Raw genomic sequence first — 19,761 nt, 5'->3', positions numbered from 1 at the left:
CAGCTCACCCTAGGTTTGTGATGCATTTTTCTTTTATCTTCTTCCTTAGTATGGCTGTTTCAGCCGTGGCTTTGATCAGGAATTTGATGGAAAGGTGTGTATCCAAACACGGTTTTCGTGAAAGTGGCCTGTGTGGCTTTGCCCTGCTTGGTTTGGTTCAGGTTTTTTTTTGTTTGTGCGTGTGTGTATGTTCATATGTGCTTGATTGCCCATGTGGCCTGACCTGCGAGTCATACCAGCCTCAGACAGATCACTTAAGTACAAAGTCGGCAGCTTGTTGCTTTTTTCGAGCAACCTGGTTATAATCAGGCTTTCGCATTTACGAATGTATAAGGTTGATGTGCACATACTTCTGTTTTTTTGTGTTGGATTTGTTAGCCTTACTAAAGCGACCTTACTTGTTGGAATTCACTTTTGAATGTCTGCACGCAAGGCATTTAAGAGCAAAATACAACTCCATCATTGATACAGTTCCTGTGACAATTTAAGCCAACTAGCCCAGCGATCCACACTTCCGTGGATTCATAACTTTGCCCGTGTACTGTTGCCATCAGTAACTCCTCAGTCTTTGAGCTACACTAAGGGCCACAGCAGGGAACTGCTAGGTTGCTCATTAATTTTGCAGTAACTATTTTGCTACTTAAAACCAATATGTACCAAGTATGTCTTTAATTGGGCTTCCTACTGTGGTCATGAAGTGTGTCATAAGAGCATAACTAATATGAATTAATCTGTGTATCATTTTGCTTCTTTTGTACGGCACAGCTTATGGCCTATCAAGGTTTTATGTTTGGTTGTACTTCCTGAGGATAAGTAAAGTGGTGAATAAGTGGCGTGTTCATAGTTTTGAGCTTATCACTGTGAATATTGTTTTGGAAGCTGGGAACATGTGATCAAATTTATTACCAGTTTGTCTGTAGCAGTAGACACGTACATTTAATCCGGAGGCATACCGTAACATTGTTTTATAATATCAAATAAAAGTCTGTGATATTTCGAAGAGCTACCAATGCTTCTGGAATTTTTGTAAAAATATACAGTTCTCGTTGGTTTTACGGAATACACACTCATGACTTCTGTAATTGGAAATTCTGTAATTAAAGATGTTTTGATATCAGAGTGGCTGTTCAGAAAAAAGCACAGTGCTGTTGAAATGATGATGAGAAGTGCTCTTGCACTGCTTAGCAGCTCTAACTTGCAGTTTGCTTTTATCTTTTAGTTACTCTTCCAAATGAGTCATTTTTGCCTGTTTATAGGGAGAGAGCCATGAAAAGTATTGTGTGAGCTGATGCACAAGCCTGACACTGACGAAATATGTTGTTACAACAGTGCCAGTTTGAAACTTTACAAGTAGTGTCAAAGACTAAGAGCACTGGTGTTAGCAGTATTCAGGATTGCAGACACATACACTCCTTGTAGGTACATAAAGGCCTTGTGTAAAGTCACATGATTTCAACAAGCAATGTTCTTCTAGCTGCCTTTGTCTGAATTTTTTTAGTACTGTCCTTGGCTGGAGGACTCGTGTTATTATGTACTGATATCCTTGCAAGCTGAATGTTTCCCTTGTATTCCGCTAACTGTTGAATACCACCACTGTGATCGGGTTGTTTAGAGTGGCAGAGTTCAGAGTTCGCCTGGGAGGAACAAACATGTGACAAAGTTGGCACATCCTCCAAATCAGAGCACCAAGAATAGAACCTTGCTCTTTTCTTTCTGTATATGTGTGCATACTCATTGAAAGCAGTTATTTATGCAGAAATTCCGCGTGAGATTTCTTTGTTATAGTGGACATTGAGGTGGAGCACGTAACTTCTCAGTTCTTGGTTTTCAGTAAATCTAAATAATTTGGCAGTACAATAATAGCACTTCTATTGCCTATAATTGGTGTGTGATATTTGCCAGCAGGTTATATTGTATACTTGCTTGCTGTTTAGTTTACTTTCTGCATCACCCCTGCAGAGGAAAGGAATGTATCTAGTAATTGCAGGAAAGAGAGAGCAACTTCGAAATGTGTCAGAACGCACATTATTACGAGTGCGATGTGTGGTATACATTCCACTCTCGTGTTCTGTGTATTCTGTTCCTTTTCCAAGTTGTTCTTGGTTTTATGCAAAACAGCGTATTTATCTGACAAAAATGCGATAAAAAATTCTTCTAGTTGGGACTCTGCTTGAAGGAGATTGTTCCACATTAAACACTGTTATCAGGAATGACACTAATTCATGCTATCAGGGCTTGGTTATGTACATATTTCATCATTAATTTCAAGAAGCTGTAGCCACTACAGCCTGTGCTTCGATTAACTTAAATAATCATGGCTACAACATTCTCGTCAACATACACCTTCCTTTGAAAGTATTGGTGCCTTAGCAACACTCTGTACTTCCTGTGGTATCGGAGCGGCCTGTTGTTTACAACAGCAACAAGGCACTGTGACGATAGTACCGTGTAGTTATAGTTCCAGTAGGCTACGATGTTTTTTAACACTCTGTATATGATATAAATACCCAAGAAAGTAAGGGCACAGACAGTACAATGGATTGATTGCTTGAGCAGTTCACATGTCATGCAGAAGTTTTGATATTCCTATCTAATGTCTAGGATTGCCTTTTCTATTATGTACACTCCTTTGCCGTTCATCACGAGTGCTAGTATTCCTTCATTGTGATGAATGCATATTATGAATGCTTGTCCTGAAAACTTCATTTACACTTCAATCACTTAAGAGACAGATGGTTTACTTATTAGTCGGACCTCTGGCAGTGCTGTGTCGGTTTTAGGGATGTTCTCCCAATAATTACCTTCATTAACTTTATCATATCTGCTCTGAAACAATTATATATGCACGCTTTCACTGTATATATTTGGTACAGTATATAGACTGCAGCTCTGCACATAATCTTTTTTTTTTTTTATTATGGCGGGTTGCTTGGTTGGTTTGGGGGGTTTAGGGCCCCAAAGCAACTCGGGCTACGAGAGGTACCATTATGGTGGGTCAAGTGTTGTGTGGGAATGATATAATCAACAGTATGGTGTAAACAGTGGGATCTCTATATTTTTTTTGCAAAAGTAATCGAACGTTGGAACATTTCCAATATATAACGCTTCAAATTTATTATCCTGCATTTTCACAATGAAATTATACATGCCAGCTCTGTTGACAGCATCCGGTAAGGCATCTGACACTGATAAAGCTTTTACTAACTCATGGTTCTAAAATATGTCGTGAATATCTTAGTAGAACCTTTGTAAAGCTACTAATCAAAGTGATGGCCGAGAAACGTTTTAAACTAGTACATTTTATTTTACCTGTTCAAGCTGTGTAATGATTCCAGTTTGTAGTATTGCAATGAATTTTTGCGCAATGAATTTTTGCATGTGTGTGCCAAATTACTTGCTTACACTCCTAACAAGGCTTTAGCTTAGATCTCTACCTTACTTCTTTGTATTAAAATGTATACCAAACGCCAAAATGCTTACATCAGTCAAGTGGCAGCGCAGGCTTGAATGAAAATTATCGTGTTTCAGAGCAAAACTAAAAGTTATACACACCGCAGGAAGCAAAATTTCGATACATTCAGTCTTGTAGTTGTAACAAGAAAAACATTGTGGAACATTAGTGTAAAAAATTTTTATCTGCAGTAGCGATCTTGTTTTTGATATGCTGGAATCTTGCTGAAAACCTTCATGGTTGAGCATGGTAACAATTCTCCTCTAGTAGATGCACGTCTGACACTTGTTCCTTGAAGAGGTCCAAACGTACAAAACAAAATGAGGCATCGCACAGGTGCTTGTCCTGTCTCTCTTATCTGTGTTTTGCTGCTCATGTCTCAACTGAAGCTCTGCAGAGACATACAACATTTGATTAATTACAGAGTACACGGCAGATCAGCATACTTGTACTACTGACCGGTTTAATGCACTCTCTCTTATGCATAGTTCAAGATACAATAACTATTCTTTCAGTCTCATTAGCCAAGTTGTTTGTCGTGCTATGTCAGGGTAAATTTGTCAGGCTAGCACATATGGTATTGTCACATGTTCTGTATAATGGGGGTATGCTCACACTCTTGTTAGATGCATGAAGTTTGGCTACAACTTGATAGTTTGTTACACATCAACTAATTATTTCATCTTATTGGTGACAGAAAATTAGATGTCTGCCACTTTGTACATCTCGATCTCATTGATGGCACTGTTTGCGATGCCATTTAAGACCACATCTATATTACCATCAATGTATTGGGTTTTCTGTGGTTCAAGTATTTATGTTGGTTGTGCATGGTCGTTCCCATTTCTTTGGCTGCCTTCTTTTCTTTTTTTTTCTTTTTGCTTGGCGCATGCTCAATATGTATGTGTTGTTTATGACTTACCATTTTAACCATTCCAGCATTGCCAATTTTTTCTAATATAGCCATATACCCAAGTTTCACATTTTTTGCAATCTTCTAGGTTTTCAGTGCAATGAACATTACAGCCTACGACTTGAGCGTCGACATGCTGGACGTTCATGCGGTAAGTTTGCTCTATCACACGACAGCAAAGTACATATTAGAAAGGCTTGTTGGGCCTTCGAATGTGCATGCTGTGTTTCTGAAGCTTACTAAATTAGCACTAACATTAAAACGTTGGCAAATTCTCAACTGTTAAAGAGGACTTCTTGAGGCTGTTGTGCAAAAATGAACCATACTTTCTTTTTTAACTGAACCATAAAGAAAGTTGATTGAAATTGTTTAATTATGCCTAAATCAATTTGCTGAAAATAAGAATATATTGTTATGCACATTCTTTGTCCAGCAGTATCACGTAATGGAGCACATAAGGCTTCAGAAAGAATTCTCTTTCTCTCTCTTTTTTGTATCCAGGACCGAAACACGTTTCATCGCTTTGACAAGTTCAACACCAAGTACAACCCTGTTGGTGAAAGCAGGCTGCGAGAAATATTCCTGAAGACGGACAACTACATCGGGGGACAGTACTTTGCAGAAATCTTGAAGGTTTGTAAGCGTAGCCTTGTGTGAACATATGAAATATTTCAGTCAAGAAAGAACAAGCACAACTTTCCAAATGGAATTATACATATAGTTCAAGTGCACAGGCCACTTATGGCCCATGCACTTAAACTGTTTGTATAATTTGTATATTTGTATAACTATTTGTATAATATTTGTATAACTATTTGTATAACTATTTGTATGACTATTTGTATAATTTCTATATTTGTAACTATATATGATGACAGGCAATTCGCAAGTCAATTACCAGGAATACTTCTTGGTAATATTTTTCATACATCCAGCCTGATCTGAAAAGTGTTTCAATAACTCTTATGTTGCTGTCACATCCTAATGAAGCCAAACATCATTATTAAAACTGTGAGGACACTTGAGCTTCGCCTTCAAGATTGCATGATAGCGTAATCAGGCCCCGTGTGCAACACCTTCTGCATTGCTAGCCTGGCTTTGGTTCTCGGTGCATGCCCCAACCGTGCCGTAAGGAAACGAACGACTGTGCGCATAACATTGCCCGTTTCAAACTATCCTAGAATGCCTACTGCAAGTAGAGTTGTTAAGTGCCGAATACATCATAATTATTCCTTTTGCGAATCAGCGAAGGGCCCACTACGCGTCCGTAAGGCAACACAGCTTTGTCATGGGTGGGCTTTAAAACACCCATTCGTTACACAGTTCACATGTTCTGATGCCTGGCGTGATTCTACGCTTCTGCCACGCAATATTAAATGTGTTGAAGGCCAACTCCGGCGATTTTTTGGTCATGTCAAAGTAATGGTGCTTTTATGTTCCTGAGACGCTCCTGTTACGGGCCCGATAGCAGAAATACTTGGCAAATTGGAGAATAATTTTAAATAAGCAAAAAAGCGCAACACCGAAACCGAAACCCAACCGAGTGTACTGTCTACATATGACGTAGACGTTGTTACAAACAAACCGGAAATCGTGCAAGGCATGCCGGTCACGCCGGCGCGGAGTATGAAAACTGTGACAGCCGGGACGACCAGTGAAGCGCCGGCCAAACCAACCTTGTGCACAGCAGTCGCTCGCTGTAGCGGCCGAAGCGCCGAAGTTAGCGGTGCCCTCGGCTGCGTCACTTCCGCCGCCTTCCCAATACTGACGTCACAGACGCAATGTTGCCGATAATTGTGGGAAGCCAGGAGGGCGTTTGCAGACAATCTTTAAAATTCATTTGCAAACAATCTGCACATGTCTCAAGCCTGTAATTTGGTATAAATGACGGAAACATTCAAAGGAACGTACCCAGTGAATTTCATTGAGATCCACCGACCTTGAAAAATCGCCGGAGTTGGCCTTTAAGGAGACTCCTTCCACTACATGACATCCATATAGTGTTTTTTTTCCGAAGCAGTTTCAAGCAGTAGCATAGCTCTGTGGTAGAACACTTGCTTGCCACGCAGACGGCCTGGATTTAGTTCTCACTCGAACCGAAGTTTTTTATTATTTACTTCATTTGAATCTTGCTCGATTTTTCAGTCATGGACAAGATGACAATTTTTCGCTCACAACCAGTGATGCCGACACCGACGCCGACACCAGAATTTCTGCGAAATGAGCTCTTTAACGCTGTTGCGTTAAAGTCACATTTGATATGAAATAACTTTGTTAGATCTAATATTTCATTATAGTCACGCAGTACCTTCATTGTACCTGTGTAAGCAACAAATCATTTACGTATACTTTATCCCAGTATTTATTTTATCCACGATATGAACTTTATCTCATTTTATGCCAGGATTTACAGAATTATGAGACAGTCACAAGGTTCTTTTTTTTTTTTTTGTCACTAAGGTATCTGCCAGGTCTTTTTAGCTTGGTAATAAGAAATTATGTGTAGATCATGTTCACGTAGCATAGAATATAAAGGCCAGGAAAATAGGTTAGCAGTAATATATTCAGAATATGCACCACTTTGGTGATGGAAGGCATAAAGCACCTTTAAGCTTTCACTTTCAGTGATGATGCTATTGATGACGTGCTGTGTTAATAGTATTAAGCATACAGGTTGATGTTCAGCTAAAGCTTTACCTGGCTACACCTCAGGTTCAGCTGAATGTCAGTTTACTAACACACTAAATACTGTGAGAAATGTTTATGTTCTGTGTAGGGCTATATCACTTTGGGCTCACCAGAAACAAACAAATAAACAAAAGCATTAAACTTGATAAAACTGACATTTCATTAATGTAGGTGCATTTCCAGTATCTCCAGAAGGGGAAGAACTTACAGAAGTCATCAGTATTATTTTGTTGCAGTTCACAGCTTTTTTTGCTGAATTTTCAGCAAAATTTCAGCAATAGAAAGCAAAGGCTTTTTGTGTTTGTAGGACAAGCTACTATAGACCAGACCGGGCTAGATTGAGGATTGAGAGTGCTCCGTCGTGCAGTTCTGCAATACTAACTGCCTTTCGACATTCCAGGAAGTGATGAGTGACCTGGAAGAGAGCAAATACCAGAATGCGGAGCTTCGGCTCTCAATCTACGGCCGATCACGCAACGAGTGGGACAAGCTGGCCAAGTGGGCCGTCCGGAATACAATGTACTCGGACAATGTCCGCTGGCTTGTGCAAGTGCCTCGACTCTAGTGAGTGATGGCGTACGCGCTTTCCAGGATTTTCATTAAAGATTATTTTCTGGCACATTGTGTATGCTACAGTACCTATTTCTGTGCAATTGCGACAACCTTATCTAGCTTAAAAATGGCTTAGTAGCCTAAAAGGCTGTTCATCTCTCGTTATCATTAGTTTACAATAACTGGCACGTCTACAGTCATATCCGAAGTGAATCACTGTAATCAACGGTTCATTCGGTCTAGTACTGGCACAGTGCCGTAATCTTCAGATACAAAACATGTCTGACCAGAAATGTGGTTTTGTGGGTTCTGGCATAGATATCTAAATTAATGACGTTTTGAGCGTACAGCAATGCTTGAAATGTTGCTGAATGAACATGTTGACACTTGCTCACATGATCAAGGCATCATCACTATGATGCACATAATGCTTGGTCACTGCTTCCACTATAGATATTGGAACTGAACAAGTTCTACGTATAGTCTAGCAAAAGTATTCACGTTGGTGTGCAGCTCTGCGGACATATGTGCAGTTATTGTACGTGTGCCATATGGGGTTTATTAGTTTGCAGTGTTCTGTGAACGGGCGTGCTAATTAGGAGAGCCTGCACGTATGCATGCGGCTAGTTGGGGTGCCCAGAATATCGCTCATCCATCTCTATGCAAGCATTAATATTTCTTTCCACCTCTAGTGATGTGTTCAAGTCCAACAACCTTGTGAACAACTTTGAAGAGATACTGGAGAACATCTTCATGCCTCTCTTTGAGGCCACCAACGACCCCAGCTCACACCCCGAGCTGCACCAGTTTCTTCAATATGTAAGTTTTCACTCTGTCATCAAACACAAATTTGTACTGTCGACTACAACTTTTTGCTTACTGTTTCCACAATGGAGCATTTACATTGCACTGTTGGTCAGATGGATTGATCGTCAAGATCTTCAAAACTTGATTGAGTTATTGCTGTCTAGGTTAGCAACAGTCTCAAAATAGTGCACATTTACAGATAATTTCATTGTGTGGCAGCTGAAACTACATATGCATTATTTGCTTCAAATTAGCTTCCTTTAATTATCACTTGTAGCAGGGAATAAACCAGGGATCACCAGGCATTCATTTATGTGCAATTATAAAATGCAACTGAAGCCTGTTATCCTACCACATGAACAGGAATGTAGGTCCATTTTCTTTTTCGAAACTTAAGTGAAAAAGTCTTATATAGTGGTATTTGGCACAAATTCACTTGTTGTCTGGCCACTATAAGTCACTAAAAATTAACGTAGAAACTGTCACCACTTTTTGTTACGTTACACTGTTCATACTGAACATTATAGCAACATGGTAGCATTTATTTGCGAGTTTTGTACATGAAAACACTTGACTGAAAATTTGCTGACTTCTTAAAAGCTTAAAGGGGTCATGAACCACTTTTCCAAGTAATGATCTAATGACCTCAGTATCGGAGCTTACTGCCTCCCGAATCTACTGCCGCAAAAATTTCTCGAATCCGTCAAGAATGAGCAGAGTTACGGGGGTTTGGCGCACGCTCTCAGTGCTTTCTCTCTTTTCTCGCGCCGACGAGCGCACTGGAAGCTAGACAGGGAGGGATGGCACGGGGGTAAGAAGTTACGTCAGCGCGCGTCATGAAACGCAATCGCTCTGCCGCTGTGACTCGCGTGCGTGAGTGTGGCTACCGTGTAAATTTAGCAGACTGAGGAGTGCGGCGCGGGCAAGTGGCGGCACCCCGTGGCAAGAAGCGCATCTCATCTGGCTATCGGCCAATAAGCATGCTATATCTCTTGCCACGTAAACTAGCAGATTCGCGACATCAACGTGCAGACGCCCCGCCCACCAACGAGAGTGAGAACCGGCCTCTGTTTGAAAAGAGGGTGCCTGAGGAAATGGCAACTTCACGCTCCGCTTGTGGCCTTTACGTGGCGCGCACGACTGTAATATTTTGCAGAGCAGTTCATAGCCGTGTCAGCTTTCCGCAGGATGTGTTTTTTCAACAAGCTCAAGGGGTGCTTCACGACCCCTTTAAGCATCATATTCATAGAATCTAATTAGTCCTTTCTTTGTTGGTCATTGTCTTGTTTCAAATAAACTTGCACATAAGTACAACCCTCAGTTGAAGACCAATTTATTTTTGAAGGGTTAGGCGAACAGTGGTGAACTATTCTGCTATAGTCCGATACAACTTTAGAAGTCCGTGGCATGTGCTCCTCAAATGCGGATGCACACAAGCCTGCACCAGTAGGCGAGCACTCTAGACTGACGTCATGGGCCGGTAGGCTGGTGACCTCGCCTTTGAAAAACATTGCCAAATGTCTGCGCGGCACTACTTCTTTCGTCGCGGAGGCGATCGGCTATGCGCTTCGGTCATCTGGGCGAGGCCTCTTCGGTCTTCTTAAGTTGAATCCGACTATAGAAGTTACTGAGTGTTTCTTTCCTTTTTTTCATTGTGTCTGGGAAAGATCTGAACCATGAAAGAAAGTATTTGTTCCATTGAACAGTCATGTTTCCATAATAAGTACTATCTAGTTATCACAGTTATATGAATCTTAATTATCTGTACTTTCTTTCTGCTTGTAGTCAAAACTAAAGCTGTAAAGCCGACCTCCAGTTCACATAATTCATTCTTTACCATATGGCAGCCGTAAAAATAGATTGTGTACGTTCCTTTCATAGGTACACCATGTATTCTGCGCACTCTCTCATGTGTCTGGGAATTTTTCCCAATCATTACTTCTGCTAATCTCTTGCTAGATTGTGGGCTTTGATTCTGTGGACGATGAATCTAAGCCCGAGTACCCCATGATTGACAAGGACGTGCCGCTGCCCAAGCAGTACACTGACACAGAAAATCCAGCGTACAACTACTACCTGTACTACATGTATGCCAACATGTGTGTCCTCAACCACTTCAGAAAGTAAGCATGTTTGTTCTTGGTTGGTCTGTGAAGTGCTTTGTTTTCACGAGTACTGTTCAGCGCAATGGGACTAGCCATAAGGGCATTGCACACCTAAATTGATCTTGCCGAAATGAATTGCAGGTAGTTATATACAACTTCATCCAACTAATACAAATTCAAAACCACTTGTTGTGACGGGTTCTTGCTTAATGTTGGCAAAAATAAAAAATAAAGCAGATGAAGAAAAACACTCTGAAGCCATTGCTGATGCTTTTTGCGTGTTTTTTTATTGTATTTCATGGCTTTCTAAGTATGAAAGTACTTTGCGAGTGTTCTCAGTTCAACCAACATGTGGCAGCTTTTGTATGAAATCCTGCAAAGAGGAATAAAGAAAAATGTGCTGTATTTGAGGCTGATGCTTATGCATGTTTGTTAATTTTAGTTCTTGGCCTTCCAGCAAATAGATCAGTACTGTGACATGCATGCATTGCCAACAGTGATCAACTGTCAACCTGTTCACAGGAATTTAAGGCACGGTGCACACGATACAAATGTGCTGGTTTGCAGAGTTATTGCGTAATCATAGAGAAGTTCCCAGCATTATGCGCGGAGCACTGAAAAATATGTTGCCTTGCTTATCTCTTGTCGACCTGGGCAGGTTGCGTGGCCTGAATCTCTTTGTACTGCGACCACACTGCGGAGAAGCGGGCCCCGTACAGCATCTTGTTGGTGGCTACCTGCTCTCGGAGAACATCAACCACGGGCTTCTTCTGAGGAAGGTGGGGGAACACATTATTCTGTGTTGCGATTTTATTGAAGTAGGTATATTCAGGCATTAAAGGGACACTAAAGGCAAATACCATCTTATGTCATAGTGAAAGGTAAGTGCTTGAGAATGTCTAAAACATCTATGCTATACACAGCGGCACTTTAGTAAGAGAAAAATTAAGGTAAATGTAGGGCACGATTTGCGCCACCAGTGGGATATTCTGGAACAAGCTCTATGGCATAGTAGGGCAGAATAAAATGAAACTTTTGCATCTCAGTCTGATTCACATAAAAAGGAATTTGGCGTTACCCTTCAGAATGATGTAAACTCCGATTTCGTTGGGCTGAGCTGTGCTGAAGCCCTTTGACTTGATGTGCCACAGCTCCGGCTGTCGGGCAGTGTGGATAGGGCAAACGCTACGTCAGAGGGCTGTTCTGCGAGGTGGGTGGTTTCAATTGCGCTAACGGCGTGCAGAACACAAGAACAGGATTTTCTTTTAAACTAAGCATTTCCTTAGCACGAAACAAGCACCACAAGTTTTCTGGAACACTAGTTCAAGTATCCACGTCGACTTAATATTTGCCTTTAAGCTAACATCTGCGCTTGTTTCACTTGTGATTGGAGGCTCATGGTGAAATAAGCAGACAGTGTTGTCAACGTACTTTTGATGTGTCATTATTATTTCCCTAATGCTTTTCAGTGACGGCTTTTGTCAGCTCTTTCTTGTCTCAAGGTCACTTGCAGTCAGTGTCAAAGGTTTACAAACCCATAGTTGGAGCAGGGAAAATCTTAGTGTTTCTATAGCCTGAGCATACAGACTTGCATTTAGTAAATTTTTATCCCCTACTAGTTAGTGCGAACGTTACAGTACTATGCAGTTTTACTGGATACAGTCACAAACTGCTTAAAAATGTGATGTTTTCTCAGAATGTATTAGTCCATATACATTTGATGCCAATTGTGCAATGTTGTGAATGCAGTCAGGGCTAGCTGAAGGCTGGAAAAAAGCAAAATAATACTGCCTTTTTCTCAGGATTTGATCTCAGATTCTTTGTATGCCACCAGACTTCACTAGCAAGGAGCCAGGCTGTATTCTGCCAGGGCACATAAATGACAATACTGCTGTTATTGTCACCGCCAGAGTTTGCCAAATGAAAAGTGCTCATGTAAAGAATAGCTAGAGATATTTCACCCACTTCCACTGATTCTCGTGGAGGCATGACGGAAGGTTTCTTGTGTCTGGCCTCAACTGTCCGTGCACATTTGGTTTCTTTCCGTGTGCAATTTTTTCATATATGAAAGATCAGAAAACATGATAGGCTAAATGTGAGAGGATGAACATTTATGTGATTAAAAAGGAAAGATGCATGCAGGCCTGTTGAAAGGACGGAGTGAAGGAGTGGCTTATAGAATGTGCATGATATTGAGGGAATGAAGTATCCTACCCTGCATCTGCAGCAGATGTGCATTTTCTGGTCTATGTTTCCAAGCACTAATTTGGCTTTTCTTTAAATATCATTAAATGTTGTCTCCTTTATGCCTTTCCTGCCTTTAGTGCTCGGGAGCCACAAAGGGCGTGTCATCACAACCCGTTCCCATTTTTTTCTATCCCCTGTGACATGCAGGTACCAGTTCTGCAGTACCTGTACTACCTGGCACAGATCGGCATTGCCATGTCGCCGCTGAGCAACAACTCACTCTTCCTCAACTACCACCGCAACCCACTGCCAGAGTACCTCAGCAGAGGCCTGTGCGTCTCTCTGTCAACTGACGATCCCCTGCAGTTTCACTTCACCAAGGTACTGTTCCACTCTCTCGGCATGTTCCATAACTGCAAGAGTCTCTGAACATGTCTCAGAATGACAAGTACGATTAGTACCTCTGATTGACCAAGTCAGTAAGGACTCGCAGTCAACAGTAATATGAAAACGGGGACTTCACAAAGAAGGTGGCCAGACATGCATTCCTCTCACCCTCGAAACTACCAAGTTAACACCCCTGAAACTGAGTTGGCTCTTGGTAGTGATGTGCTTTCTGCTGCTGTTTCTGTGCTACCGATACTTCGTACCTGCTCGTTTTGATTGAAATTAAGAGACCTCTGCCCAGATTTTTACTTCACAAGGTAAACCACTATGACAGTATAGGGAGGTCAGTTTTGGTTGCAGTGTTCACAAAGAGTGGTCCTATTGTTTTCAGGATTTTCCAGTTCCAGAGGCACAAATTTTATCCTTGTTTACAAGAGATGACAGAGTTCAAATTTCTCTCCTAAATACAAACATTGTTACAACCCAGTCCAACAACTCTCCAAGGAGGGCATTTCCATATTTCACATGTAGCATTTGCAAAGGGCCATTGTTGTTTGCTGTAGTTTAAAGTTTCCTTTTAGCAGGGTACCTCAGTTCAATTGTTCACTCACATCTGTGGTCGCACACTTAGACAGTTTGATGGTGATTGAAATCTTGTGCTCAGGAACCCCTCATGGAGGAGTACAGCATCGCAGCCCAGGTGTGGAAACTGAGCAGCTGTGACATGTGTGAGCTGGCACGTAACAGCATTGTCATGAGTGGCTTCCCACACAAGGTTGGTGCTGCAAGCTTCACAACACCTTACATGTAGATGACTTCCATTAGTGAAGGCCCTGTGAGATGTACTGGCCATGTTCAAGTATCGAAGTTCTCTCCAAATAGCCGAGTTTTTGTTTTTTTTCTCCTTGAGGTAAACTTTGCTAATGATCTCCGTTCGAATCTCTTAACTGAAGAGCACTAATTCTGTTTGCTGAAAAATTTACTTTTACCATATTTGTTGAAATCTTTAGCATTGTACATAGCATATTGGGTGGATTCAGCGTGAACAACAGGACAGAGATGAAGAAGGGAAGAATGTCCTGTTGTTCGCGCTGAATTCACCCAATATGTTCAATAGAATCCAACTCGCCCAAATTTCAGTTCTTCTGTTGTACATAGCAACTTTTAGTCTGCACAAGAACTTGCTTCTTTGAAAGCAGGCTTGTGCGAATGGTAAAATTTAGGCTCGAATCGTATTCAAATAGTATATTATCACATATTATAGAGAAAAATGAGCATATCTGTCATGACCCAACTAACCTGCACAATATCCTTTTTTTAATTGAAACAAGGCATGTGTAAATTTCAGTCTTTTTGGTTCAAGGGGAAGTGGAAGCAACTTTGAATAGTAGCAGGATTTGTCTTTCGGTAGAATGCAAGTGATCACCTGTAAAATACGTTACATTTTAAAATTTACTATAATCAGAGCATATAAGCCGGTAAAACAAGCTTTTAAACTTTAAAAAACGATGAATCAATGCGAGGGTAATTTGTTCATTTAACCTTGAAGATGGGCTTCGCGGCAGTGCGGATTTTTTCTGAATAGGTGTTTTCACGGCATGGCACTCCTGCGCTGCAGTGAAACCACCTTTACAGGGGGTTACATGCAGTTTATATATGTCTCGTTGGTTAAGGCAGCGCAAAAAACATGGACCAAGAAGCGGACGAAGTGGCGTTATCGCCAAGCGAAGTCAGTTTTTTGGAGGCGGGGCGATAGATATACTTTTGGTTGTTTGGGATTTTGAAAGTTTTGAAGATATGGGTTGTCATACCTTTGTGCTACTTTGTGTTGTTAAGATGTCATATATGTTTAGTGAAGATCTTTCCTTGCCTTTTTGCAAGTTGGTAAGTGTCCTACGTGGTGGCGACTGCGCAGTTCGTTTGAGTTCACTTCTTTTAATGTTTCTTTTAATGCTTAATCTAATAAACCTTTCAGTTGTGAGTAAGCACTCATTGTGTCTCCCTCTTAGTCCGTATTTTTTGCACTGCTTTAACCATAATGGAACCTTACCAACTAGCCCAATTGTCCACCTTGCTATTATATATGTGTGTTCCTTCGTTTCAAGTACTTTGAAATTTAGAATAATATAAATTCTTTTCGAAGCGAATTCAAATACTGTAATATTCGTTCTAATATTCAAACTGCTCGAATATTCGTGCAAGCCTATTTGAAAGTGTTCCATTTTTCAGTTAGAGCTGCAACGCATGACGCTTCAGCCAGCATGGGAATGATGGGTAGTGCACAAATTTGTCTAAACTTCGTTCTTTCGGCTCCGTTTGGCTCCGCGTCGGCTGCATCCAGTTTGTCGCAAAACGAAGTTCAACAAAAGTCAGCAGTTTTACTTCACCACTTTAACTTTTTTAGGCTCACCAAATCAAACCTGGTCACGAAGTTCACAACGGTCTATTCTTTTATCCGAAACGAACGCCAAAACACAGCAATAAACAAAGCCACAAGTACGTTTGAAGCCGCAAGCACGAAGACTAGGCAAATTTGTGTACTACCCATCATTCCCATGGTAGCTGAACGATCGCAGCGCCAGAGTTCCCTCTAGTTAATTTTAGGAAACTCTATGGTTAGAATGTGTTCACAACTGGTGTCTGCATCCTTTGTTGCAGTATTTTCACCATTTCAGAATTAGTGCTATAATTGCATGCGTCACTTGATGTGTGCTCAACAACTCCTAGCCATCTCAGGAGTTCACCTTGTTAGAGTTTTTCACAGTCCGAACTTAATTGCATCGTCTTTCAGACTGGAATGCACAAATCCAAATGGTGCCAGTATGAAATTAGTACAAAGTAGGAGATTTGAATAGGATTTATTCAGAGCAGTAAAACTGTATGGGGACAACTTTTTGCATCTTTTCAGATCGAACACTAGGCCATGTGGCCAGCAGCTTTTACATAATGTACCATGCAATAATAACCAATAGCTGATGCAGATTCACAGGCATTAGTAGAATCTCACCACTGTCGTGGAATTACTATTGAGCACAGTTTTTCAGTACTATGCAAACTACAAGCTTTAGTGTTGCTGAAGTGTACTCCCTTCAATGCTATGGCTTTTTGATAGTTTCTGCATATTTAGCAGAATTCCACTTATAACGAAGCCTATTCCTTCTCCCGACAATAAAGTTATAGTAGTGGAGTTTTACTGCAGCATGTTTGTCTGCAGCGTGAGGATCGTGCTGTACACAAACATGCTGTCGTACTAACTAGCCCAACTTTCAATACTGTTGCAATATAGTTTTACTGCACTTCATTACCTCAAAATATATATATATATTTTTAATGAATCCCATACCGTGCCACGTGCATGCAATTGTCTATCTTCCCGTAGTTATTCTTTTACAACAGATTTAGGTCTCAAAACCAATCTTATCATGTAAGTCTTGTAAGCGGTGTTAAGATGCATGCAGCATGTCCTAAACGCTATCGTTTTCACCAGGGCTTGTCATTTTAAAGTGGCCATCTTGGTGTCTACTTTGTAGATGCAGATTGACCTGGGGATGTATCATGTTGTAAGACACAGCAACATGAAATGCAAATAAAGTATTTCACGCGAAAAAGTATTTCTGACAGATGTCTCGGAACATATTTAAAGGCTCTGACAAATGAAACAAATAACAAAAACAATGATACCTGACCTATACAAAGAGCTGAGATTGTTTTCTTTATGACAAACTGTTGCTCTTTCAGGTGAAACAATACTGGCTAGGCCCCAACTACCAGCGGGAAGGCCCCACTGGAAATGACATCACACGCACCAACGTTCCAGACATTCGTGTCGCATACCGCTATGAGACACTGGTCGACGAGCTGTCCACAATCTTCCGGACAATGCAGCCTACGCCCTAAAAAGTTGCATACCATTTGGTTGTTTGTTTATGTTGTATACTTAGAGTTTTCAAGAAAGTCACATTGAACAGAGTCCATTGATGTGCCAATGACTGTGGCTACTAGGTTTTTATTGAGAGTGCAGTGATTTGTCTCTCGGTAGGTGACCAAATCGAGATTTTGCCGTGCAAATCTACTGGCGCTTTAAGTATGAATGCAAATGGAAGCAAAGGGTGTTAGGATAGTATTCAAAAAGTGCTTATATGTACTTTTATTGTATCCATAACTGCTTAAGTTATTGCCACCATTAAAGGACTTTCTTTATGAAACTGTGTTGCAGCAGGTTTCTTATGCATGACTTTGCATGTTATTGGCGAGGTGTTCTACAGATAAAACGTTTATATTTGCTTTGCTTGGCTTGTGACTTGCAATCGTAGCCATGGCTTTTATAGTTCATTTGAGATGTAAAAGAGGTTAATATATGTATAGACAATGTAGTCAGTATTTGCTTTTTTTTTTTTAAACATTGTCAATATTTTGCAGCAGTTTCAAATCTTGATGACATCCCTGGTAACTTTGTACATAGCAAAGTTAACTTCGACTGAAATTTGGTAATCTTACATACTTGACCTGAAGATCTAGCGAAGGCCATATTTTTCAGTGTGTCTTGCTTGCCGTCTCTTATCCAGTTGGGTTTTGGGCACGTTTTGTAAAATCTACTATTGAAGACAAGTTAGCTGTAGGGGCCTCAATGAAATTAGCTGTTTGTGCTCTTTGTTGAAACAAAATTTTTCTCTTATCATATCTTTGCATCTAGCACAAATTGATTCACACACAAGCAGTACCCTATAGCAAGATACTGAATTGATTCATGCACCTGCAGTTCTCACCTTATTATGCAATCTGCCTTGTCTTGTTATTTGATTTACTTGCATATTGATAGCAAGCAACCTGTGACTGTAATGAAACGAAACGTTCAGTGGAAAGGTGAAGTGTAAGTAATTAGAGGTCACTGGAGTAATGTTTCAACAAGTGGACTTCGTCATCAGGGTAAGTAGCTGTTAGGGACGCAGGTGAATATGCTGCTAAATCTATATGTCTATGTCGATGAAATTTTTGTTTTATTTGTGAGGGATTCTGAAGTCATTTGTAGGGGCATGTTCAAGCTTGTTATTAGAGTGTTTTAGAGTGAAGAAACAAGCTTATGATTGGTCACGATGCAAGAGTTTCATCATTACATTTGTACTTGAAAATGAATAACACAAATGGTTCAGTTGTTCCCATAAGTTAGAAAGCATTTTGAAATGTGGTAGCTAATTTTCCATTCATCACTACTGTTCTTCAATCTTTACTGATTGTACTTGCCCGTAAGCTTTAGCACATTAGTATGATCTACCTAAATTGGTATTGCATATTTTCAGCTCAGAGTTGTGCTTGCAGTGCTTGATGTGGTATTATTTTTCTTCGGGTGTTTCTTATTGAAGCTCACTAAAGGCAGAGCTTGTGGCATCATAAAATATTACAGCTTCAAGAAAGGAAGGCTGGCGTTTTTTTTTTTTTTCGCAAAGACAAAAGGTTCTTTTCTCTATGGTAATGTCAATGAAGTCGTGTCTGAGATAATGTAGGTAACATTATAAAAATCTCGGACTGATATTTTATGTGAGCCTGTCGTGATTAAAATAGGGCTTGTGAGAAAACTTGGACGCACTTTTCGCTCGTATAATAAAACCAAAGGAAGTAAGAAGCATGCGTGTACAACGCTTTGTGGCGTGTGACGTAAAACAGTTTGAAATTAATTTTGGGGCATGTCTGAAAGTTGGCACTTCATATTTAAGGGCCTCCTAGCCTACCAAAGCTTTTTACAAGATGTTGAGTAGTTGTAACATATAATCGCTAATCAGCTAAAAAAAAAGTCACAATGTGCACACATTTTGCCAAGTGCCTTGGCTGCTTTCTGAAAAGAAGGCACATATTATGATTTCCTGTGAGGCGTAGAACGGTGAAAACAGCCATCTGAAGATAACCAAGGATTGAGTGCAAAATCGCACTTCGTTTGAAAAAGAACATATTTTATCAATTTCCAAGTGGATGCCATAGGGCTGTTCCTCAAGCTGTGCATTGGAGACAGTTCCTATCCCTTCAGAAGATGGCTCCCGGCCACGGCGGTCTAGTGGTTATGGCGCTCGACTGCTGACCCGAAGGTCGCGGGATCGAATCCCGGCCGCTGCGGCTGCATTTTCGACGAAGGCGAAAATGTTGGAGGCCTGTGTACTTAGATTAGGTGCACGTTAAAAACCCCAGGTGGTCGAGATTTCCGGAGCCCTCCACTATGGCGTCTCTCATAATCGATATATCGTGGTTTTGGGACGTTAAACCCCAGATATTATTCTGAAGACTCCAGCAGACGTGGTGTAACAGTGGGTTCGATATGCTCAAATATTTTTGAACAGCGAAGCCGTTAAAGCTCGCAGAAAAACGTCCCTGCTCCGCTAAAAACTATCATCATCATGAACGGGTATGTGCCACAGAATTTGGGTAAATCCTAGTACTCGCCGCTCCCGCGTGGCCTGTAATAACCCTTATGGATGAGAGAACGAGCGCACACAGAGAGAGAGAGAGAGGAAAAGTGAAAGAAACATAGAGACAGAGGGAAAGGAAGATATAAAGAAAGCGAAAGAAAAAAATCTTGCCAGAAAATAATTCACGAGGCGGGAGTCGAACCCGCGTACCCTTGACCTGAAGGCGACTGTCCTAACTACTTGGCTATCCAGGCACGCTAGCAAAGCATAGCCTTG

At 40.9% G+C, this 19,761-nt stretch overlaps 1 protein-coding gene across 9 annotated transcripts in view; it reads left to right on the top strand.

Moving 5' to 3' along the window:
• The window catches only part of LOC119393392 (AMP deaminase 2), a 90,405-nt gene extending 73,110 nt beyond the window's left edge, over positions 1-17,295 (top strand). For 6 of the 9 annotated variants that reach the window (XM_037660376.2, XM_049416230.1, XM_037660378.2 and 3 more), the window contains 10 exons: positions 50-94; positions 4,453-4,515; positions 4,866-4,997; positions 7,453-7,616; positions 8,297-8,423; positions 10,371-10,534; positions 11,175-11,295; positions 12,911-13,084; positions 13,755-13,865; positions 16,829-17,295. In XM_037660376.2, coding sequence (XP_037516304.1) covers positions 50-94; positions 4,453-4,515; positions 4,866-4,997; positions 7,453-7,616; positions 8,297-8,423; positions 10,371-10,534; positions 11,175-11,295; positions 12,911-13,084; positions 13,755-13,865; positions 16,829-16,987 — 1,260 coding nt within the window. In that variant the 3' untranslated portion in view covers positions 16,988-17,295. The remainder of the gene's footprint in view (positions 1-49; positions 95-4,452; positions 4,516-4,865; positions 4,998-7,452; positions 7,617-8,296; positions 8,424-10,370; positions 10,535-11,174; positions 11,296-12,910; positions 13,085-13,754; positions 13,866-16,828) is intronic. The other 3 variants (XM_037660381.2, XM_037660382.2, XM_037660383.2) reach the window with 1 other exon arrangement.
• The last annotated feature ends 2,466 nt before the right edge of the window (positions 17,296-19,761 follow it).

The sequence above is a fragment of the Rhipicephalus sanguineus genome, chromosome 5 (genome assembly GCF_013339695.2).
Source record: "Rhipicephalus sanguineus isolate Rsan-2018 chromosome 5, BIME_Rsan_1.4, whole genome shotgun sequence".
Lineage (NCBI taxonomy): Eukaryota > Metazoa > Arthropoda > Arachnida > Ixodida > Ixodidae > Rhipicephalus > Rhipicephalus sanguineus.
This window is presented reverse-complemented; position numbering and strand designations above follow the sequence as displayed.